Genomic DNA, 19,334 nt, shown 5'->3' with positions numbered 1-19,334 from the left:
TATCTCATATTTCGTATTTATGTTGCTTTTTCACAAACTAATTGTGATCTACGCGTGATCTTCCCGAATTTCGAACAGACTTTGTTAAAAATGATGACTAAATGAGCCCCCCCTTAAAGTCGTAGAAGTGGAAAAAAATGCACTGTAATAAAACATTAAAAAAATTCGACCTGTGTATTTAATCATCATTTTTTAGTTTCCCTAACTACCGTTTATATTTTCTAATCTGAATTTTATTTTTTATATAATTTTATATCCGTTCAGATGGCGACTTCAAGACAGAAGAGAGCAAGCGGATAGGGATTCGACAAAATGCGCAAATTGCATTTAAAAGGGAAGTCGAAATTCAACAAATTTCATGAGGTTTGTGTGAAAATCATGACTGTTTCAATAAGTTAGTTTATTCTTCAGATCTTCGACATCTGCTCACTCTTGGAAAGTTGCCCAGATAATAGGGGGAAAACTGATGTCATCTCAACACTCCTTGGATCTGGTTCGTTTAAAAATTATATGAAATATTCTTTATTTTATATATTTTTTAGATAATTTCGATGGAGACTTGTTGCTGTGGCTGAGATTCCTCATTCGTGAGTCTGACCCAAGAAAGTACAACCTGGCCGACAAGAAGCTCATCAACTTATTATCAAAGGTTTTGAATATATTATTTTTCACATCACTTTATTTATATATTTTTAGATCCTCAAAATAAATGAATCAAAAGGGCGAAATCACGAGTAAAAAATGAACAACCTCGCAGATACCATTGCTCGTTTCCACAATACAACACTCTCAGACGAAAAAGGAAAATGAAGTCTCCAAAAAGTAGATAGATTGCTGGAGAAGCTCTCCAATTGACAAAGAAGATGAGATTCTGAAAAATTAATGCAAGCTTCGAAGACAATGCGATACGATGAGCTAAGTACCGTAATTCAATTGATCCAAAAGGATTTGGATATCAATACAGATGCTTCCATTATCCTGAAAGGAGTTCACAGGAATGCTCCAAAAATGTTTCATTCAAGATAGTTCGAAGAAGTTGTTGAAAAGTAATAATTTAAAAAAGTTATATTAAAAATAACATTTCCGTATTTTCAGGTTTTACAAGGAAAAATTCGACAAACGGAACGGATACCAGCACCAAGAACGACGCAGGGCCTAGTTCCAAAAAATTGAAAAGACCTCTACCCCCTGATGATGATGATGAGGAGTCGGACGCTGCAGTGATTGTAATTCTTGAACTATCAATGTTACCTATCAAGGCGACAAAGGTTTGTATAGTTTTTATTGTTTAAAAAACCATTAGTTAATTAGAATGCCGGTACCTGTGTCTCTCTTCGCCACATGCACTTTTTTCCCCAGAAAGTAGTGGTTTCTTGATATTTCAAAGTTTAGTTCAACTCAACTTCACGAAATTTAATTTCAGGAGGAAATCAATCAATACTTCAAAAGATGCAAGCCAAAACCGAGTGAGCCAACATCAATCACGGTTCTTGGTGACGGCGTTGCCGAGGTCACCTTCACTGAAGAAATGACCACCCGTGCGAAAAGATGGTTGTCGAAGACACTGTTGGATGGAAAGAAGTCCAAATTAATTAAAAAAATGCGCGGACGCATCCTTCTCTGCACGGATAACCAAAGTCAGATTTTTTTAAAGATAAATATATTATCGAAAAAATACGATCGCGCAATTTTCTCATAATTAATTTTTGATTAACCTGGTTGACTAGGCTTCCTCCCCTTTTTAAAATGTATATACCTTTGTTCTGATTAGATAAAACATAAAAATTTGGAATGTTATTGAAATGTTATTTTGAGAAAAAATTACAAAAATGTTCAACAATTTTATACAGCGTGCGGTTTGAGTTTCTGATCATCACTCATAATTGTATCGACGTAGAATTTTATGTTCTTCAAAATGTATATACTTTTATTCTGATTAGACAAAACACAAACATCAACACTCCGCTGTAATTTTGCTCCGCCCACGATTTAATTTGCACTGCGGCGATCATTGTTTATTTTTGTGCGATCGTTTTTTCGCGATAATATATTTCTCGTCGCATATCACCAATTCGGCAGCAAAAGTTATAGGACTTACGAGGTTTAGCAACTTTCTACAAGAACTGATCAGTTTTCATCTAGCAGAAGTAGTATTAACACAGTAGTATTTCATTTGCCAACTTCATGGCTATCATTTCGAAAAACTATAAAAAATAGCTTTGAAACCTGACACCCCCAAAAATCAATGAAATTCTGAAAACATTCCATCGATTTTATTTATTTTTTTTATCTGTTCAATTATCAATTTATTCACTTCTGTGATCGCTTGTCTTAGATCTCGAATTGGTAGAAGTTTAATGCTTGACTTCAAATTCTTGGTACAAAATGAAGATCCTTTTTTTAAAGAATTTTCCATTTTAGAAAGTTCTTAACCATTCAAGAAGTATCTCGAAATTCAAAGACGCTTCTAGAACATTCCAAAATTTTCGTATTACAATAAATCGATTCATGAGAATGCGTACTGACCATGAGATCATGAGAATGCGTACTCCGTGCATTTTATTTGACGCGCGATATCTCTTAGCGAAAACTACAGTAAAAGCTTAAATATATATTGTTATTTGAGTTCTTACTGTAGTTTTCGCTAATGGGGTTATTCAAGTAATGTCGGAAAATTAAAAAGTGTAGATTAATTACGTCACAACTGTATTCAAGTATAAAAAAACATGTATTTAAATACATTTGTGACGTCACTAATGTATTTAAATACATTTTGCTACATTACTTGAAACACCCCATAAGAGATATCGCGCGTCAAATAAAATGCACCAAGTATGCATTCTCATGATTTATTGTTCCCGTAATAACGATGGAGGAGTTTTCTTTGAGGATGGAATTCGAAGAAAGTAAACTAATATATTCGTATTTTAAAACTAGATTTTTTGAAATATCTAAATGAAATATATCTAATAAGGATCTTATTTGAAATATCTAATTAATCTAACTAATCTCTTTGAAACCGCTCTCTACAGTAGCCTACCGTGTACTTTCCGAAAGGAATACAGTACTACTACAGTACCTTAACATTGTTCCCCACCAGTTTTTTTTTCAGTTTTCGAAATTAAAAGTCTTAAAATCATTTGTTCATTATATCAATTACCTTTCGTACAAAAAAACGGGGAAAATCAGCGGAAGCGATAAAATCAGAAAAAAAAGGTACCTAGAAAACACACTCGAATCATATTAGAAAATGAAATACAGAAAGTCAGTTCCATGAAACACGGAGCAAGTATGAAATGTACAAAAATGAGTATAAGAGAAAGAAAATCTCCAGAAGCGGAATGTACAAATATTACAAAAACCAATAGAAAATTGCAGACATCGAGAATAGCTAGCGAGAATTAGAAAAATGAAAGTCTGAATATTAGGCTGGCTTGTAGAATCCTTTCAGATCCATCCACTCTTTGGCACACCGATGAGCACGTTGTTGGAGATTTGGTTGCTGGAAAAATCAGATAATTAATATAAATTGTTGGGAAATGTGATTTACCAGCAATAATCTTTCAGCTGCAGCTTCCAACTTGTTTGAATTTCTTCTCACATAGAATTCAGCATCACTTGCCATTTGCTCCAGCCTCTCCTGATCGATTTCGTCAAGTCCATAAGCATAAGTCATGTATGGATTGAATCGATAATATACAGATTCTGGAAGCATATCATGAACATTCATATGAACTCCCTCGGTATCAGTGGCACTATCGATGATACGGAGAAGTTTGTCTTGGAATGAAGTGGAGAATACAGTTGGTGTTGGTTCAACTGATGTCACTGTTCTGCCATTTCCCACCGAAACTACACAATTGACATTCTCATCTGGCCACAGAAGTTTTGCTTCATGGTATGCGATGGCAGTTGGGTTATTTGCATAAACTCCGCCGTCTTGAAGAAGAAGATTATCAAGTTTGACTTCCGAGAAATACAAAGGAGCAGCTGCAGATGCTTGAATTGCTGTCCATAGGCAGTGATCGGCTCCACCACGGTAATGAGAATCACGTCCAGCTGGATGGTCGTAGTTTCGGAAAATGTAGGGCTGAAAATAATATTATTGAGAACTGAAGATGGTTAAATGATCTCACTTGTATTGTTGGAAGATTAACAATGGAAGATACAATGGCTAATCGTGGAGTATGAAGCTTTCTTGACGTATTGATCATAGTAATATCTTCTCCAATCATTTGCTTCAAAATGCTAATCCATAAATTGGTATTGTAATATGAATGTTTCAATATTAGTCCCATACTTCCTTGAAACTTTCCTTGTGAGAACAGTCTGAAATCTTCAATTATAGATTGAGAAATCTCCATTTTATCTACCTTTTCGAAACATCCATATAAACTTCTCTGCATTCTTTTACCGAATATCCTTTTGCAGTAAGTAATGCAGCGATAATACTTCCCGTGGACACTCCACATATCATATCGAATAGCTCGCAAATCTGAAATAAAATTACATATTTCACTTTTATTCATAAAATGTTTGCATTTTTTCGAAGAATATAAATTACCTTCTTTCCAGATAACTTTTCAATTTTCTCAAGAACTTCGAGACCCATCATTCCACGTGTACCACCTCCATCGATTGAAAGAACATGGACTCCTGAGAGATAAATTATTTTTGAATAATTTCAATAAATCCAAACCTTTGCCTTTTGGTGATGGATGTACTCCAATAAGTGTTAAACATTGTCTTGCTTCTTCTTTTAAATTATCATTTGATCCATAAATCACCATTTCCAACAGCTCGGCAATCAATTTCTGTTCTTGTGCAGCAATCATTCTTGTCGGCGGAAATTGCATTATATGTTCAGATAGATCACGGATACGTGTTAAACGGGACGTTGATGTTTCTGATATTAATATCTTTTTGACAAGTGCACGAGTTTTCGCAGTCACTTCCGATCGGGAAACTCGATTTTCATTCGATTTTTGGATTATTCTGAAAAACAATAATTTTTCTCGTTTGATATACATTATTGAGCTGGGTCTCGAAGCGAATATTTTTGAAACTACAGTACTCCTTAAAGGCGTACGCTCTTTTGAATTTCAAAAAATCGATCGCTTCGAGACCGGGAACTTACTGTGTCTTCGATTCCACTTTCACAGTATCACCAACAATTGTCTTTGATGTACCAACGCTCAAATAGTTGAGTGGATTCTGAATTTTTTGTTTCAATTTTGTAAAGAATTAAATATTTCGAAAACTAACCTCAACTTTCGACACAAAATTCTTAAACATATTAGAAATATATCCATAACTTGTTGGAACTGTTGCCGCAGATGCTCCCGGAGCAGAAATTGTTGCTGAGGATCCAGGTGGTGCACTTGCTCCGCCTGAAAAAAATTCAATTTTTCATATTTCTGTTGAAAATAGACTTTCGAAATCAGAAAAAATTGTACCTTGTGTATTTGAACTGCTAAAAAATGGTCGTTCTGGTGTTAAACCATCAATTGTACTCGGATGTCGGCGGAGCAGTGGAAGGGATGTTCGATGGATCAGTGTACTTGTGGTAGCCATATCTAAAAAAGGTAATAATTATTTATTACTCGGAAGTGAAATTTTACGATTTTTGCGCCAGATATACGGTAGCCGGTCTCGCCACGAACAATTTTAGTTAAATGCGACAAGGTCTCGGTTGTTGCGGAATTTTTATAGAATTTCATAGTTTTTTAGACAAAAAACACTTTTATTTATGTTTAAAACAACTCAAATATAACAATAAAACGCATGAATTCCAACAAATCGATGCTACAGTAATCTTTAAAGGCACACGTCTTTTCACATTTCCTATGCTTGTCGTGTCGAGACCGTGTGCCGTATTTCTGGCGCAAAAAACAACAAAATTTCGCTTTTGAACAATAATTAAATAAAAAAGAAATTTAAAAAATGAGACGTGGGAATTGTATACGGTTAATTTCAAAGAATTCACGGGAAAATTCATTGAAAAAATTCAAATCTCAGAAAAAAAGTGAAGAGTGAACAGTTTTAGAAACCTTGTCAGTTTGGAAAACTACGTGATAACTCAAAAGAACGGAAGAAAGTTTCTCACTTTTCCGTGTCTCTCTGTAATCTCTTGACAAAGCCCACTATTTCAGGCCATCAGAGAACAGGGTCGGGAGGATCACGCCACTCGTTTCAACACTCAGTAGTCCACAGCTTGCACTACCCACATTGTTTCTCCGTCTGCGTATCCACGTCTTATGTTGTCTCTCGCATTGTCTTTCTATTTCTGAGTCTCTTGCACCTCTCTGTCATCATGCATATATACAATTGAAATGGAAAGGACAGACTGCACTAAACCGAAAAGCACGTGGTCTTGTCTGGGAGGAGAAGAATGTTGAAGACAAATCACACGACAACGTGATATGTGACGTCACAGAGGGGAGTCCCCACGTGACAGGTACTTTAATGAGACAGAGAAAGTTCGAAATGTTGAGTCACGAATCGCGAACGGAATTGAGCCGAGTGGAAAAAAAGAGTTGGAAATTTCGAGATGAGCAGCCAGCTGATTTAGTCTACAGTAATCTAGAATAACTAAACAAAAGTTTTTGAACCTATTCCAGCTTTATGAGTCATGAAAAATGGAGCGCAGCAATAAAAATATGGTGTACGAATTTCAGGAAATACTTCTCGTTAACAAAGATAGTTTGAAACTACAGTACTGTTCAAAGCGCTGACATGGTTGTGTCTAAGAAAAATTGTCGTACCGAGACCTGGTACCGTATTATTATAGCAAAAATCGCGAAAATCTGCATCTGAATAATATCAACTACATAACTGAGATCGTGGCGAGACCCTAATGAAATTACGATAATATAAATAATATTGATTCAAAACTGTGATTCTTGCTTCTAGTTGTTGCAACACATTCTGATCTGTGTCTCCCTAACCTACTTCCGATTTTCACCAAAAAAACCGTGTGCCCAACCCAAAATTCAAGGTCAAACTTATTTCCATTTCCCCGTACTAATTGTTTCCATGTCATCCCATTTCTGTCCATCCTGCGCACATAACATTGACAAATGGAGTTGTGTATTTATTGTCGAGTGCACGCTCTTTTCTTCGAGCGACATGTTTTCTCAGCTGGCTGAGCATTTTTTCCCGTTGGTTTTTATGTTGCGAAACGACAATTTCTCTTTTTTTTAAAATATTTTCAAGCCGAATTTCAAAATTTTAGAATTAAAATGCAAGTTGTTCGAATTCAAACCAACATCCGAAGTGCTGATATTCCAGAAAAGTTTGAAGTAAGTTTGCATAAAACGAAATTTCTAATTTCTAATATTTTCAGCAAGATGTGATCTACAATTTATCAGTTGTAATGGAATTACCAGCTGATAAATTCGTGATTATTGTTGAGCCGGCAGTTAGAATGAGAATTGGATTTGAGAATAAAGAAATTCCAGTTGCAATTGTAAATGTGCGTTTTTTTTTATTTTGAAAAAATATTAGGCTTGGGTCTTGTCACGTGTAAAATTTTTCAGCTACAGTAACCTGTGTATTTTTCAAAATCTGAAAACTTTTTTATAATTAAAATTTTTTTAATCGAGAAGAAATGTGTGAAAAATAGAAAAACTAACTAGATTCATAAAATATAAGTTAATTTTATGAGAAAAATATTTTTAACTAAAAAGTGATAGAATACCGGGGTACGGTAGCTGACAAGTTTTGGACGTGCCGGGACCAGAGACCGTGTTTTTTTTTTTTGAAAATGTCAACTCGTTGAAAATTAAGAATAACAATTTTCAGTTCCAAACAACCCGGCCTTCTTCTCGAATCGAAAATGACTCATATGCAAAAAAATTGACATCAGTGCTCAATGAGCAGTTGAAGCTTGATCCCGCCCATATTTTCATATCATTTGATTTTAAAGATGCAAAAAGTTTTGCAACTCAAGGGAAGACAATTGCTTCTTTGTATGAATAAATTTGTAAAAAAGTTGAAACGCATGGATTTAACAATGAAGTAAACATCTGAAAACATCGAAAAAAACAAGACAAAGCATAATTCATAAGTTATTTTATAGCAAAAGGGAGGGAGCAAAATTAGCATTAATGAGAAATAGAAACTTTGACAAGAAAATGTAAAAATAAGTTATGCTGAATATAATGACTAGAGTTACATAAATTATTGAACGGAATGTGAATAAGAAATCACACATTAATTTAGTTACAGAAAAGCTGGAAATAGTTTGAGATTGAGCTGGCTTATTGGCTTTGCTGTTGGATGTTGGTGAGCTTGGATTCTGAAATTAAAAATCTTTGAATTTTTTCTTGAAAGGCTTAACCTACCGAGTTGGGTAACATAATTTTCAAGAACAGCGGTAGCTTCCTCCAATCTCCGGGTGCTCTCATCCATAGCATCAATTTGGGAAAGATATGGACGCAGATTCTCGTCTGGAAAATAATCTTTCATAAATTTTCCGAAATAAATAATAAAGGCATAAATTTAGAAAGCTAATAATTCAAATTTCGTCAAAACCTACATTTTTGATTCAAATTATCCAGTTTTCCAGCCACCTTCTCCGCGACAACTTTCATATCCACATAGCGTTGAGCTGTAGTATTATTCATTGTTTCCAGAAGCTTATACTCTTCGATAGATCCTGAAATACAAAAAAAAAATTGAAAATCAAGAAACAAAGCTACTTTTCTATTCTGACACGCAAACTTCTTGAAACGAACACAAAAAAACCAAAAACTAAAAAAAAAAACCAGAATAGAAATGGAATTCTCATGGGTTTTTCTCTGGAACTTTTTAGTTTTTTGTTGGTTTGGTTGCTTCAAATCGCTGAGCTCTTTTGATGCTCAAAAATCTCACCCTCAAGTTGATGTTGAAAGAACTGTCCAACTTTGTCAGTCATATTGTCTGCCAATTGTCTGATATGTGGCACAGGAGCCGGTGTCGATGGAACTGGCGGTGATGACGTAGACGCTCGCTCGTTGATTTCCGCCATTTTGCTGGAAAATCGGGCGGAAGTGAATAAGAGGATTATAAAATTGTCAAAAGTACTGAAGTTTGAGAGAATAGAAAACATAATGTATTTTTTGAAAAAAATACGGCACCAGGTCTCGACACGAAATATTTTGTTAAATGAAAAAAATGTGCGCGCCTTTAAAGAGTTTTGTAGCTTCAAACTATTGTTGCTACTGATTTTTCATTACTCAGAGTATTTCAATAAAAATATGTTAACAACTGGAATAAAACAAAAAATATCGATAATAATTTCTTAGCAATGACACTTTGAAATTACAGTACTCTTTAAAGGCGCGAGCCTTTTAGCATTTAACAAAAACCCGTCGTGTCGAGACCAAGTACCGTATTCTTGGCACCAAATTGGTGCCTGGATAATATTAATTACATTTTTAAATTAGTTTAAAAAATAAACTTTTCCAGAATCAAAAAGTAAGCAAAAGTTAACAAAAATCGATAATCAGACTCATTTCTTTCACTCTATCAAAGAAATTTTCTCATTTTCCATATTTTTCTTGCTATTTGCTTTCCGGATACATTCAATTTTAATCTACTCTCTCCGTCGGAATAGGGAACAATAAAGAAAGTACAGACGCAGAGATCAAAAACTCTCAAAAAAACTGTTCACATCGTTCCATTTTCAAAACAAAAATCATTTATCTTTACAATTAAATAAAAAAATCTTAATCTTATTACGAATGTTTTAAAACAACACAAGGAGAGGTGTAACCAGAAAAGTAGGGGGAAAAAGATTTAAAAAACGGCGAATTTTCAAATCATTATAAATAACAGTAGTGGGAACGGGAGTTCAATTTTGATTAAAATATTCACTTTAAAAAGTGAAACACACGGGGGCATTAGACTCCGTTACGGTACGATTGAACGACTTTTTCTCCAGGTCTGCCACGTGGTGGGGAAGGGCGACGGCGCTGAAAAAATACATTTTATTGAAAAAAAAACTGAAAATTATAGATGTTTCAAAGATAAACTCACTCGTCCAGAATCTTGAAATCCTCTTTCAGGTCTCTTCCTATCCTCAAAACTGCTAACTCTTCTTCCATCATCCCTGACTCGATGATCCTGTAGTCGACGACGTTGTGGTCCAACATCCATGTGACGACTTCCTCCATGATGCTCATCACTCCGATTTCCTCGATCTCCAAACGAACGACGTGGTGGTGATGGTGCTCGGATTCGTGCAGCTGCTTCATGACTCCGTTTCGATGATGATGATGATGATGGTGGTGGTGGGGGCGCTAAAAAGAGGCAGCTGTTATTAAACGGGGTCCGCAATGACATCAGGGACGGAATTCTCGAGACAGATGCATCTGAATTCGACGACGATGAGGAAGAGGAAGCAGGGGACGCATCTAAGGATCCGGCGGCTGCGGCTGCCGACGACGTCGTAGGCAAATGATGCGCACAAGAGCACTGACACCATCTGTTAGAAAACGTCTCACCGACGATGATCATCTCAGATGAATGAGATGAAGAAGAAGAAGAACCACCACTACCACTATGATATAAAGTTTCCAATTTCTTAATCCCAGGAGGGGCTGCTATCCGCATCGTAAGAAGCGATGGTATTCTCTGTATTTCTGTACCTGCTGCTGATGCTGCTGATTCTACACGAGTAGATGTTCCCTCACTTCTCCTCGATTCCTTGTGATCTGTCGCCCTTTGGCGTGTTGCTGGTGAACGGCGACGTTCCTTGTGATGATCCGAAGATTGGCGGCGATCCTTGTCGTCTTCTCGGCGACGGTGGCTATTCGATGATGATGAGCCTAGGAAATGGGATATTTATGGGATTTTTATAATGGGAGTGCAAGTGTTAGTCCAGTTAAGCGGGGTCAGGAGTAAATATGAAACTATAAAATTTTACAGGGGATCTAGGGGGACGTAGTTCCGAGTTTCCGAATCGAGCATGCAGATCCCAAAGAATATTTCGAAAATAAGTACCATGATGCTTCTTATCCTTGTCATCGTTCTCTGAAGTTCTTGGCTTCTTCTTTTCTGGCTCTCCATCTTCTTTCTGTTCCTCCATAGTTTCGTCTTTCACATCATTAATTTCATCCTCATCAGTAGTATCGTCTACCTTCAAATCTCCTCTTGCAGCCATCTTCATTGTCTCCACATCAATATCACCATCAAGATCAACATCAATATCGTCTTCTTCGTAGTCGAGCTCTTCTTCGCTGTCAGAATGACTGAAAAACAATAATAAGAATATTCCAAAAAAAGTGGAGAAAACTCACTGAGAGGCGTTCGAGACTGCTGCACTGTGAGCAGATTGGTGAGATTCTGGACGTTCTGGCTCATCTGAACCATGTTCCTTTGCCTGTTCAATAGTCTCCTCTTCTTCACAACAGTCTACTTCCACTAATCCTTGCATTTCAACAGCTTCATCTTCTACTTTATTCTCATCAACAACCTTTTCTTTAACATCTTCATCTTTCTTCTCTTTTCTGCTGCTCTCACTCTTTCTCTTGTGATCTTCTTCACGTCTTCTTCCACTGCTCGACGATCGTTCTCCATTACTTTTCTTCTTTACATCCTCACGTTTCCGATCTCTTTTCTCCTTATCCCCGTGGCGACGTGAAACATCCGAAGACGATTTTCGGCGATTTTCCGAGTGTCGAGACACAGAAACATCGGTTGAGTATGTCATTGGACGATTGTCGGCGGCAGGTCGCTTCTGCAAATTTTCAATATATTTTAAGAGGCATAAGTAAGAAATATAGAAATGAACTGACAATATTTGTGTGCTTTCTTGACTCAATATGAAAGCTAATCCTTAAGTACAAGTGATAATCTTCTTATCAATGAAATAACCTGGACAATGACAGAAGAAACATAGAAATAGAGGCCTTATTGTCTATTACAAGTATTACTAAAATACAGGAAAATTGAATAGCGTAGTTTCTAGTGAAAAGTTAGAATAGAAATACGAGATTTCCAGTTTTAGCTTAATATTTTCAATCGTGAATAAAATTTGAATTCTGGATACAGCGAACGTATAACGATCGTCATTCAAATGATAAAAATTGCATTAATGCCTTGCGGATAAAAGAAAAGAAACACACTTTGTGTCCTCAATTTCAATTAAAACACGAAAAGCAACACAGAGGCGCGGAATGCCATCAATCACTCAGTGCTCTCAGTCTCACTACAATCAGTTTGACATTCTTATCATCAAAAATTCTCGCACCGACGTCCTATCACATAAATGCCGTTGTTTGCATGGGCATTCGCCTATTCAAATTTGAAGAATGCCGAAAAAAGGCAATTTCGATGAGATACACACAGTTGAAGTTGCAGCAGAAAAGAAGGAATAAATAAAATATGAAGCGATTGTTTACGATGTGCAAACTATTCTATTATCACTTCCTTCAGTGCCTAAAGTTGAAAGTGTCTGAAGACGGAATTGTAGGTGCAAGCAGAAGAGGAAGACGAAGTTGGACAGGGATGGGAATTTTCAATTCAAGAATTTCCAAGTTTTCAGTATTGGGAAATGAATAGATATATATGATTTTCATGTGGTTAATGAATCGTTTAGAAGAACTTCGAATCCATTATGTTCACGGTGACACATGAGCCAATGAGCATAATAAATCTGAAGAGCTCATTTTATTATTTGACGACGTTTACAGTGACAGTGGGAATACAATGACTCAGCTTGACGAATTTCTGTATAAACCTACCACTGCTGTGCTCTTTCGATTTTCATGCCTGTTGCTATGATGGTGGTGGGTCGACGATGAGACGACTGGAGCCTGGATTCTGGCAGCAATGTTGTTTGAACGATCAGCATCACGATCCTGCAAATGTTTTTATTTATATTTTTTTGTAGAAAATAACTGAATTCGGATCTAAAAATGCTCAGTGAGTCTAGTCTTTAGTTACAAACCGTAGATTTTTCTGGCTTCTTCTCTTTATCCTCTCTACGATGAGTCTCTCTATGTCTCTCCCCACTCTCATGCCTTCTCGATGACGACGTGACAGATGCTGACGTGGCTCCACGTGAAGATCCAGTCGATGTGACCTAGATTGATGAGATTCGTCGCGTTTCAAGATACAGCCCCCGAAGAAATCGGTGGGGGAGGATAAGTTTCAGTCAATAATCCAACAAATTCCATTACAGAAGAGGTTACTATAGAGATATTTTGGGTGTGAGTGTGAATCTACCAACCACTGCGTCTTTTGACTCCTTTTCCGGTGATCGATGACGTCGAACTTCAGGCGAACGTTGGCGATGATCCTGTGAACGTCTGACTGGTGAAATTGCTGAAGATCTGCGAATCGGCGACATATCTCTGCGTTGTGGATAATGAGCTGGATTTTGAAGACGGCGTCCGCCACCACCACTACCACCACGACCGCTAAATTGTGGTGTACGATGATCACGGAATGTTGGTCGACGATTGTCGTTCTGGTTCTGGAAAAAATGTTTATCGATTTTTACTTTATGCTTTTATTCTGGTAGGAAAGTTGAAAAACGCGCAAAAACTCTTGTTCAAAATTATCCTTTCCCCATTCTATTTAACTCACTCTGATACTGCTCATTTTGCAACTTCGATCCGTATATTCCGTTGAAATCGAGCACTGGAATATTTTCTGCAAGGTTATTTCTGTGAAATGGCAAAGTTCAACGAGGAAACGATATTAAAAAAAGAAATGTTAAACCGATAAACAAACGGTTGAAACACGAAAAAATACAATGACGTTGCAATTTGAATAAATGCATATTTAATACATTAACTATTAAAAACAAAGCAAATAAATATGTATAAATTTTCACAATATTTGAGAGGAAATTAGAGATCCAAAAATGGTAAAGAAACGATGGTATGAATACAAAACCGTCAAGGAAACAAGAAAAGAATGGAGAATAGTTTGGGAAAAATGATTTAAATGGGGAGAAGAAATGGTGGGGGGAAACGATGAGAATAACCAGTCAATACAACGCGTCAATGCAGAATATCGATTTGTGTGGAAATTATTGGGGAATCCAAATTGGTGCAAGTGGGGCCGCTTTCACATTTTCCAGATCAACGCGTTTGTCGAGTTCTTCATCGATTTCACCGATAATCGCTCTGAAAAATGATAGATTTTCAAAAAGAAACATTTGGAAAAATCTACAGTAGTTGCAGAATTGGTCTTTATATATATATACATCATAGCTTTAAAAGTTTAGTTTCAACTTTTGCAATGAAAAAGTGTTCCGATAATTTCTCCACCCCTCTCCAGAGGGAAACAGAACAGGTTCCGAACACTTTTTTCATGGAATCACATTTTCTTTGAACAAAGTTCGAACGGAATGAATTGAAAGGTGTGAAATTGTGAAAGTTTCGGACATTTGACGCATGTCTACATTAATCTTTTCCAGCTATATTACACTGACGAAAAGTGAGAAAAGATTTCATAAAATTGTGTTTTGAATGGGACATGAATAGGGCCAGAAGGGGTATCCTATCCAAAAATAAACTATTTCGAAATATGAGTATTTATCACTTGACATTTGGAGTGGAGTATAGAGAAGAGTGGTGTATCGGAAACGAAAAATCAATAAATATAATGAAACTAATCAGAAAACAATTAGGTATTGAACAGAGACTGGAAGAGCCAATTTAGAGACTTCAATAAAATAATCAATCGCATTCGCTCAACGAGGAGTTTTTTTTTTAAAGTTTTAGTTCGTTTGGAACTTAACTGAATATGTTTTAACTATAAGCGCTTTTCAGATAGAAACGACAAAGTAAAACTGAAAACTGAAAACCTAGTAAGCAAGTTGTGAAGCTCCGACATAGAATAGGAAAACGGATACTTTTTCAACATTTTTCCCATCGCGTTGTCCATTTTCGTATTCGTTCTCTCGTTCACTATAACTATTTCCCTCTTTCGTTGTTTTTTTTTGTTGCCGGCGAAAATGTGAAGAGTACAAACAAAATAAATTGCTGGTGCTGCTGCAAGGCTTCGGGCAATCATATTGGTCAAGCATCAAATTGTGATTGAGGGCGAGAAAATGCCGAACGATTGGAAGAGATGTTTTGACACGTCATGCTTCCCCGACTTTTCCGTGTTTCCGACCGTAACAGAGCACAAGAAACGACCAGTTGCTATGTTTTTAGACGGCTGCCGAAAGCTGAATGATCAAAGGAACAACAGAAGCACTTGATCTGGTTGTTATAGAACATCAGGTACCAGGACTACTTGCACCTTTCTTTTTTTTTTAAATGATGACTCAATGTTGACTGGCGAAGGTATGTCGACGGAACGTTATAGAAAATATTCAACTGGAAGAAATGAAGTAAAATCAATTTGATGTTTCTGAGATGATAACATTGACCCGTTTTGAAGTGAATTGAACGAGAAAATTCCATTCTCAGCACTGATAGTCAACGACCACAATTAAATCTTATCATCGCATGGGTGCAACATTATAAAAAACGGATGATTAATGTCATCGGAAAAGATTGAATCGAATAGAAAAAAAAACTCTTGATGATAATTGAAATTAGGTCGATCTGTTTTAACACAGAGAAACTATTCTAACGCGACAATTTAAAAAATCGATAATTCATTTGAAGCAATTGGTCCGTAGAGCACTCCAAAAGAAAGAACAGAAGAGAGAGACCGGGTGAAATAGAGAGTACATAATGACCAACGAGTTTTTAGATTCGAAAAGATTGAAGAATGGCGATAGAGCGAATTTGCAACAAGCAAGGCGATGTGAAGCTTTTTATAAGGTTTAATGGGGCGATGTGAAAAAAAAATCCAGATAAAATGCTCCAAATGTTCAACATTTGTACCCGGTCTTTTATTAAAAGTCCAACATCTCCTCTCAACAAGAGAAGACCATGGATTTTGAGCAATAAAAACTGTCTTGGTTTTTAACACTCTCGTACATGATCAAGAGCTTCTTTGCTGAAGCAGGCGGCTCCGCCACTACTCAATTGAAACAATTGGTCAGTTTTTCGATAATGTGCACGGAATGGAAGGAAAAGCATGCCGAGTCCAATGTTTTCGAGGGTTTGTTGATCGTTTGACCCACGGATTGGGTGGTACGGGAACTCGGAAGTAAAATTCATCGGAATAAATGAAGTAGATATTCAAGAAGAGACATTTCTAAACTCTTCATCAACAACTAATTTTAGTCGCAGAAAACCTATAAATTCCAAAAGCAGAGCACCGTGACAAGGTAAAATCGATTTTTAAATTATGTCCCGTCAATTTTCAACTTACACATTCTCTCCTCGAATAATATATAGTCCCAATGGTGTCGTGAGCACACCTTCCGTCTCAGAATACGACCTTTCGTGAGCATCTTCAATCACCAAGTTGATTAATTGATCGAATCCCTAAAATTGTATAATTGAATAAAATATTGAAATTTTAAAAGGTAACATAATTTAATTATTTAATCCGACACATAAGCTCAGTCTTTTTGAACAATTTCTTCAAAGTTGGGATTCAAAATCTCGTGTTTTATAATAATCAAGATGTGCTGCATTTTTGAAATTTCTTGACAAAGGCTCGAACCTTTGTCGCCAAGTGCAGAAGCAACATTTCTTTCTAGATATTTTACCTTCAGAAGTCCAACGATAACCCGACCATCACCAGTGACCACGTTCACCATCCGATTCATGTACGCATCTAGAGTTGAAGTCATATTTTATCTGAAAATTGACTTCTAAATATTGAAGTTTATTGTTCCCAAGTGAGATATTTTTCACGGCAACCCACCTGTTCGCATTCAATTCATGAAGCATAAAAATTTAATGATAATATAAGAACAACTAGTCCTCAAAAATTTCATTCTCAGCTTAATATCAACACAAATGTTTGACATGAATCTATCATACATTAAAAACGAATGTGACAACAAATAACATGTCAAACGAAGAGGCAGTTATTAGAATCGGTTGGGGGGGGGCTTTTGGGAGCGAATTTACGGGTGAGATTGGCAAAAAACGAAGGAGAAAAAGGGAGAAGCTTTTGTTGGGTGGCTGGGTGTTGTGAGATTAGACGAAGACGGGACACCTGACGATTCATCAGATACACTTCAATGAGATGAGGGAAATTAACAACTAACTGCACAATTCAATGTGAATATACTTGACAACTACAGTGAATTGCACAGTCTAATTGGTTACCAGTTCCTGAACAAAGGAAAAAGCACCATAACAACAACTAAAAGACAAAAATTGGGGGCGAAGCATACAGACTTTAGGGAAGAGAAGTAAAAATACAGTTTGTTTTCTGCCGCAGAATCGCTCAAAGAAAAAACGAGCGAAACAATTAAAACAACAAAAAATGACTGAAAAAACTGATGGAAATAAAGTACTTCTACACATCTAAAAAGGCGGGTGGATAAAGTATTATGTTCACAAGAACATCATCTAAAACAACAAAAGTATGTTATTATTATTCCTGGAGTTATTCAAATCAAAGATTACCAACGGAAAAAAGTTGAGAGTCGATGATAGTTTGGGTGAGAATCAGAGAAACAAAACAAACTGGTTCGATATAAAATTCAACCTCGGGAACAACACATCTCAGATCGTCATTGCCAAAAAAGGAATTAAAGAAAAACGCGCGTTAGAAATTTAGGGTCGATTTGTAACTGCTTTTGATTGAGTCTGGGCGTGAGGACAAAACAATTTGGACATTTTTTGAAAGATTAGGTAGGAAGGAAACAGGAATTCTGAAGAGGACTGTGATGGAGGCATTTCAGATGGTGATTGAGGTGATGTTCTGAAGGCACATTTAGAACTGTTGGGCTTGAGCAGTTTGTTGTTGTGGCTGCTGTTGGAAGCGTGGTTGGCCATTGTTGCCCTGTCTGGCTCCTTGAGCTTGTTGGTAATCGAATCCACTGTTATTTCCTGCAAAACCTGATAGAATAAGTATACTGATGCATTCCTTGTGGAATGAGTCACAAGACATGGAATCAAATAGTAACAAAACTAACTCTGGTATCCGCTTCCGTAACCTTGCGATGATCCGCTGTTGTTGTGATGTGCTGCACCTTGTTGGCCGTAATAACCGTTTCCGTACCAGTCTCCCCAAGCTGCTCCAGTAGCTCCGTATGGCATAGCTCCAATTTGTCCCCATCCAGCATACCATCCCGAGTTGTTATTTCCACCACGTCCACCATACATTCCGCGACCACCTGGCATACGCCCTTGGGCGCCTGGGAACCGTTTTCCTTGTGGAACTGCTTTTTTCACGTCACATTCGCGAGTTCCGAAGGTCTGTTTTGTCTGGGAAGATGCTTTGTCTGCGGACTCCTCCTCCTCGAATACGATAAAAGCGAAGTTGCGACGAGCCTTGGTCTGCTTATCGAATGGCCATTCAATGTCGTCGACCTTGCCGAATTGTTCGAAATGAGAGCGAAGATCTTGCTCGCTGTAGTCCGATGGGAGTCCTCCAACAAACACCTTCTTGTTTTCCCTCGATTTTGCTGGCTTTACCTCGACCTATAACAAGAAATATGTTTATTGTCAATTGAACTTATATCTTTTTAGTGCCATTTAAGTAGGCGAGGAAAAAAAACAAGAACTCACAGATTTTCCCTTGATGGTTTGTTCGCGAGCAGCAAGGGCCAATTTACAGCCCTCTCCAGTGGTGAACTCGACAAATGCGAACCCTCTGGAGCGGCCGTTAGTCCGGTCGTACTTGACTTGAGCTTGAGCAACTTCTCCATATTGGGTGAAGTGGGAGCTCAAATCTTCGTTGTTCACTTCGGGCGAGATTCCACCAACGAATATCTTCTTGTCCTCGTTTCCCTTCGTCGAGTGTCCATTTTCCTTGATAGTCTCAGAGGCGTTACCGTTAATCTTGTTATCTGTAGCTTCCATTTTTACTACTATCTGAAACACAACTATATTTACTGCATCGAGACCTTTAATTCACCCACCTTACTTTACTGAACCAAAAAAAAAGAACAAATAAAGGTAAAAGCTGGATAAAAAAGCCTTGGAAATTAAAAAAGTGTAGCCGTTAAGACTATCTAGAAAATACCCTGAAAAGTATACAAATTAGTGGATGAAAAAGACACAATAAATTGTCAAATCGGTAAGAATTGGGATTTCGTTCGAGAAAAGATTCCGGCCTAAAAAAAAATTTCCTCATGAAACTATTGATTTTTCGACGATAACCTATAGAAGAACAGATAAATTTCACATTAGAAAGTCATAATTCGTGGGAAAAAATATTTAATTATGAAATTTGACAAAAAAAAGGCCAAAAACGTGCAACCGCCCCTTTGGATAACGTCTCGAATTTGAACTGCAGACGCTACGGTAAAT

The 19,334-nt window shown here is 36.9% G+C and overlaps 8 protein-coding genes and 1 non-coding gene across 15 annotated transcripts; 4 read left to right on the top strand and 5 right to left on the bottom strand.

Moving 5' to 3' along the window:
• The first annotated feature begins 252 nt into the window (after positions 1–252).
• On the top strand, positions 253–758 carry Y73B6BL.14 (DNA ligase ATP-dependent N-terminal domain-containing protein). Its single transcript, NM_068569.5, has 4 exons — positions 253–363; positions 412–493; positions 543–649; positions 697–758. The coding sequence occupies exons 1-4, from the start codon at positions 313–315 to the stop codon at positions 736–738; spliced, it is 282 nt and encodes a 93-aa protein (NP_500970.2). The 5' UTR covers positions 253–312; the 3' UTR covers positions 739–758.
• Positions 431–451, top strand: 21ur-11130. The gene has a single exon (NR_055593.1).
• On the top strand, positions 698–1,797 carry Y73B6BL.288 (RRM domain-containing protein). Its single transcript, NM_001268353.4, has 3 exons — positions 698–1,046; positions 1,096–1,268; positions 1,424–1,797. The coding sequence occupies exons 1-3, from the start codon at positions 998–1,000 to the stop codon at positions 1,697–1,699; spliced, it is 498 nt and encodes a 165-aa protein (NP_001255282.1). The 5' UTR covers positions 698–997; the 3' UTR covers positions 1,700–1,797.
• A 1,336-nt stretch (positions 1,798–3,133) lies between these two features.
• ipla-6 (PNPLA domain-containing protein) lies at positions 3,134–5,576 on the bottom strand. The gene is made up of 9 exons (NM_068568.9): positions 5,457–5,576; positions 5,266–5,390; positions 5,138–5,214; positions 4,700–4,995; positions 4,565–4,656; positions 4,374–4,495; positions 4,137–4,329; positions 3,551–4,090; positions 3,134–3,502 (listed from the first exon to the last, which is right to left on the bottom strand). The coding sequence occupies exons 1-9, from the start codon at positions 5,572–5,574 to the stop codon at positions 3,425–3,427; spliced, it is 1,641 nt and encodes a 546-aa protein (NP_500969.1). The 5' UTR covers positions 5,575–5,576; the 3' UTR covers positions 3,134–3,424.
• A 1,658-nt stretch (positions 5,577–7,234) lies between these two features.
• Positions 7,235–7,999, top strand: mif-4 (Macrophage migration inhibitory factor). The gene is made up of 3 exons (NM_068567.2): positions 7,235–7,301; positions 7,346–7,474; positions 7,804–7,999. The coding sequence occupies exons 1-3, from the start codon at positions 7,242–7,244 to the stop codon at positions 7,978–7,980; spliced, it is 366 nt and encodes a 121-aa protein (NP_500968.1). The 5' UTR covers positions 7,235–7,241; the 3' UTR covers positions 7,981–7,999.
• A 61-nt stretch (positions 8,000–8,060) lies between these two features.
• blos-2 (Biogenesis of lysosome-related organelles complex 1 subunit 2) lies at positions 8,061–9,014 on the bottom strand (the record flags this gene model as incomplete). Of its 2 annotated transcripts, NM_068566.6 has the most annotated exons (4): positions 8,061–8,299; positions 8,346–8,450; positions 8,540–8,659; positions 8,875–9,014. In NM_068566.6, 4 exons carry the CDS (start codon positions 9,008–9,010, stop codon positions 8,262–8,264), a joined length of 399 nt encoding a protein of 132 aa, NP_500967.1. The 2 variants fall into 2 exon arrangements, with proteins under 2 accessions (NP_500967.1, NP_001368404.1); NM_001380271.1 differs by lacking the exon at positions 8,875–9,014 and having other exon boundaries at positions 8,262–8,299; positions 8,540–8,627.
• A 649-nt stretch (positions 9,015–9,663) lies between these two features.
• Positions 9,664–13,590, bottom strand: seu-1 (the record flags this gene model as incomplete). Of its 5 annotated transcripts, NM_068564.7 has the most annotated exons (9): positions 9,664–9,956; positions 10,021–10,283; positions 10,632–10,811; positions 10,987–11,234; positions 11,283–11,722; positions 12,729–12,845; positions 12,935–13,069; positions 13,217–13,462; positions 13,576–13,590. In NM_068564.7, 9 exons carry the CDS (start codon positions 13,588–13,590, stop codon positions 9,885–9,887), a joined length of 1,716 nt encoding a protein of 571 aa, NP_500965.1. The 5 variants fall into 5 exon arrangements, with proteins under 5 accessions (NP_500965.1, NP_001368401.1, NP_500966.1 ...); NM_068565.7 differs by lacking the exon at positions 12,935–13,069 and having other exon boundaries at positions 9,885–9,956; NM_171359.5 differs by lacking the exon at positions 9,664–9,956 and having other exon boundaries at positions 9,994–10,811.
• A 159-nt stretch (positions 13,591–13,749) lies between these two features.
• On the bottom strand, positions 13,750–16,703 carry lsm-8 (U6 snRNA-associated Sm-like protein LSm8). Its single transcript, NM_068563.9, has 3 exons — positions 16,613–16,703; positions 16,270–16,385; positions 13,750–14,120 (listed from the first exon to the last, which is right to left on the bottom strand). Exons 1-3 carry the CDS (start codon positions 16,694–16,696, stop codon positions 14,024–14,026), a joined length of 297 nt encoding a protein of 98 aa, NP_500964.1. The 5' UTR covers positions 16,697–16,703; the 3' UTR covers positions 13,750–14,023.
• A 103-nt stretch (positions 16,704–16,806) lies between these two features.
• sqd-1 (RRM domain-containing protein) lies at positions 16,807–19,055 on the bottom strand. Of its 2 annotated transcripts, none has more exons than NM_001392315.1 (4): positions 18,944–19,055; positions 18,591–18,896; positions 17,996–18,503; positions 16,807–17,918 (listed from the first exon to the last, which is right to left on the bottom strand). In NM_001392315.1, exons 2-4 carry the CDS (start codon positions 18,882–18,884, stop codon positions 17,794–17,796), a joined length of 927 nt encoding a protein of 308 aa, NP_001380080.1. In that variant the 5' UTR covers positions 18,885–18,896; positions 18,944–19,055; the 3' UTR covers positions 16,807–17,793. The 2 variants fall into 2 exon arrangements, with proteins under 2 accessions (NP_001380080.1, NP_001380079.1); NM_001392316.1 differs by having other exon boundaries at positions 16,808–17,909; positions 18,944–19,048.
• Positions 19,056–19,334: the final 279 nt, after the last annotated feature.

The sequence above is a fragment of the Caenorhabditis elegans genome, chromosome IV (genome assembly GCF_000002985.6).
Source record: "Caenorhabditis elegans chromosome IV".
Lineage (NCBI taxonomy): Eukaryota > Metazoa > Nematoda > Chromadorea > Rhabditida > Rhabditidae > Caenorhabditis > Caenorhabditis elegans.
This window is presented reverse-complemented; position numbering and strand designations above follow the sequence as displayed.

Excerpts from the sequence above, each read along its gene's own strand:
- Y73B6BL.14 (NM_068569.5), top strand. The coding sequence starts at position 313 with ATGCGCAAATTGCATTTAAAAGGGAAGTCGAAATTCAACAAATTTCAT. Across the intron at positions 494-542 it reads CTCAACACTCCTTGGATCTG|ATAATTTCGATGGAGACTTG; the intron begins GTTCGTTTAAAA and ends TATATTTTTTAG. Across the intron at positions 650-696 it reads TCATCAACTTATTATCAAAG|ATCCTCAAAATAAATGAATC; the intron begins GTTTTGAATATA and ends ATATATTTTTAG.
- lsm-8 (NM_068563.9), bottom strand. The coding sequence starts at position 16,696 with ATGACTTCAACTCTAGATGCGTACATGAATCGGATGGTGAACGTGGTC. Across the intron at positions 16,386-16,612 it reads TTATCGTTGGACTTCTGAAG|GGATTCGATCAATTAATCAA; the intron begins GTAAAATATCTA and ends ATACAATTTTAG. Across the intron at positions 14,121-16,269 it reads ATTATTCGAGGAGAGAATGT|AGCGATTATCGGTGAAATCG; the intron begins GTAAGTTGAAAA and ends ATCATTTTTCAG.
- ipla-6 (NM_068568.9), bottom strand. The coding sequence starts at position 5,574 with ATGGCTACCACAAGTACACTGATCCATCGAACATCCCTTCCACTGCTC. Across the intron at positions 4,496-4,564 it reads AAAAGTTATCTGGAAAGAAG|ATTTGCGAGCTATTCGATAT; the intron begins GTAATTTATATT and ends ATTTTATTTCAG. Across the intron at positions 4,330-4,373 it reads TATATGGATGTTTCGAAAAG|ACTGTTCTCACAAGGAAAGT; the intron begins GTAGATAAAATG and ends TGAAGATTTCAG.
- sqd-1 (NM_001392315.1), bottom strand. The coding sequence starts at position 18,884 with ATGGAAGCTACAGATAACAAGATTAACGGTAACGCCTCTGAGACTATC. Across the intron at positions 18,504-18,590 it reads AAACCATCAAGGGAAAATCT|GTCGAGGTAAAGCCAGCAAA; the intron begins GTGAGTTCTTGT and ends TTCTTGTTATAG. Across the intron at positions 17,919-17,995 it reads TTACGGAAGCGGATACCAGA|GTTTTGCAGGAAATAACAGT; the intron begins GTTAGTTTTGTT and ends TTATTCTATCAG.
- Y73B6BL.288 (NM_001268353.4), top strand. The coding sequence starts at position 998 with ATGCTCCAAAAATGTTTCATTCAAGATAGTTCGAAGAAGTTGTTGAAA. Across the intron at positions 1,047-1,095 it reads TTCGAAGAAGTTGTTGAAAA|GTTTTACAAGGAAAAATTCG; the intron begins GTAATAATTTAA and ends CCGTATTTTCAG. Across the intron at positions 1,269-1,423 it reads TACCTATCAAGGCGACAAAG|GAGGAAATCAATCAATACTT; the intron begins GTTTGTATAGTT and ends ATTTAATTTCAG.
- mif-4 (NM_068567.2), top strand. The coding sequence starts at position 7,242 with ATGCAAGTTGTTCGAATTCAAACCAACATCCGAAGTGCTGATATTCCA. Across the intron at positions 7,302-7,345 it reads ATATTCCAGAAAAGTTTGAA|CAAGATGTGATCTACAATTT; the intron begins GTAAGTTTGCAT and ends TAATATTTTCAG. Across the intron at positions 7,475-7,803 it reads TTCCAGTTGCAATTGTAAAT|TTCCAAACAACCCGGCCTTC; the intron begins GTGCGTTTTTTT and ends AACAATTTTCAG.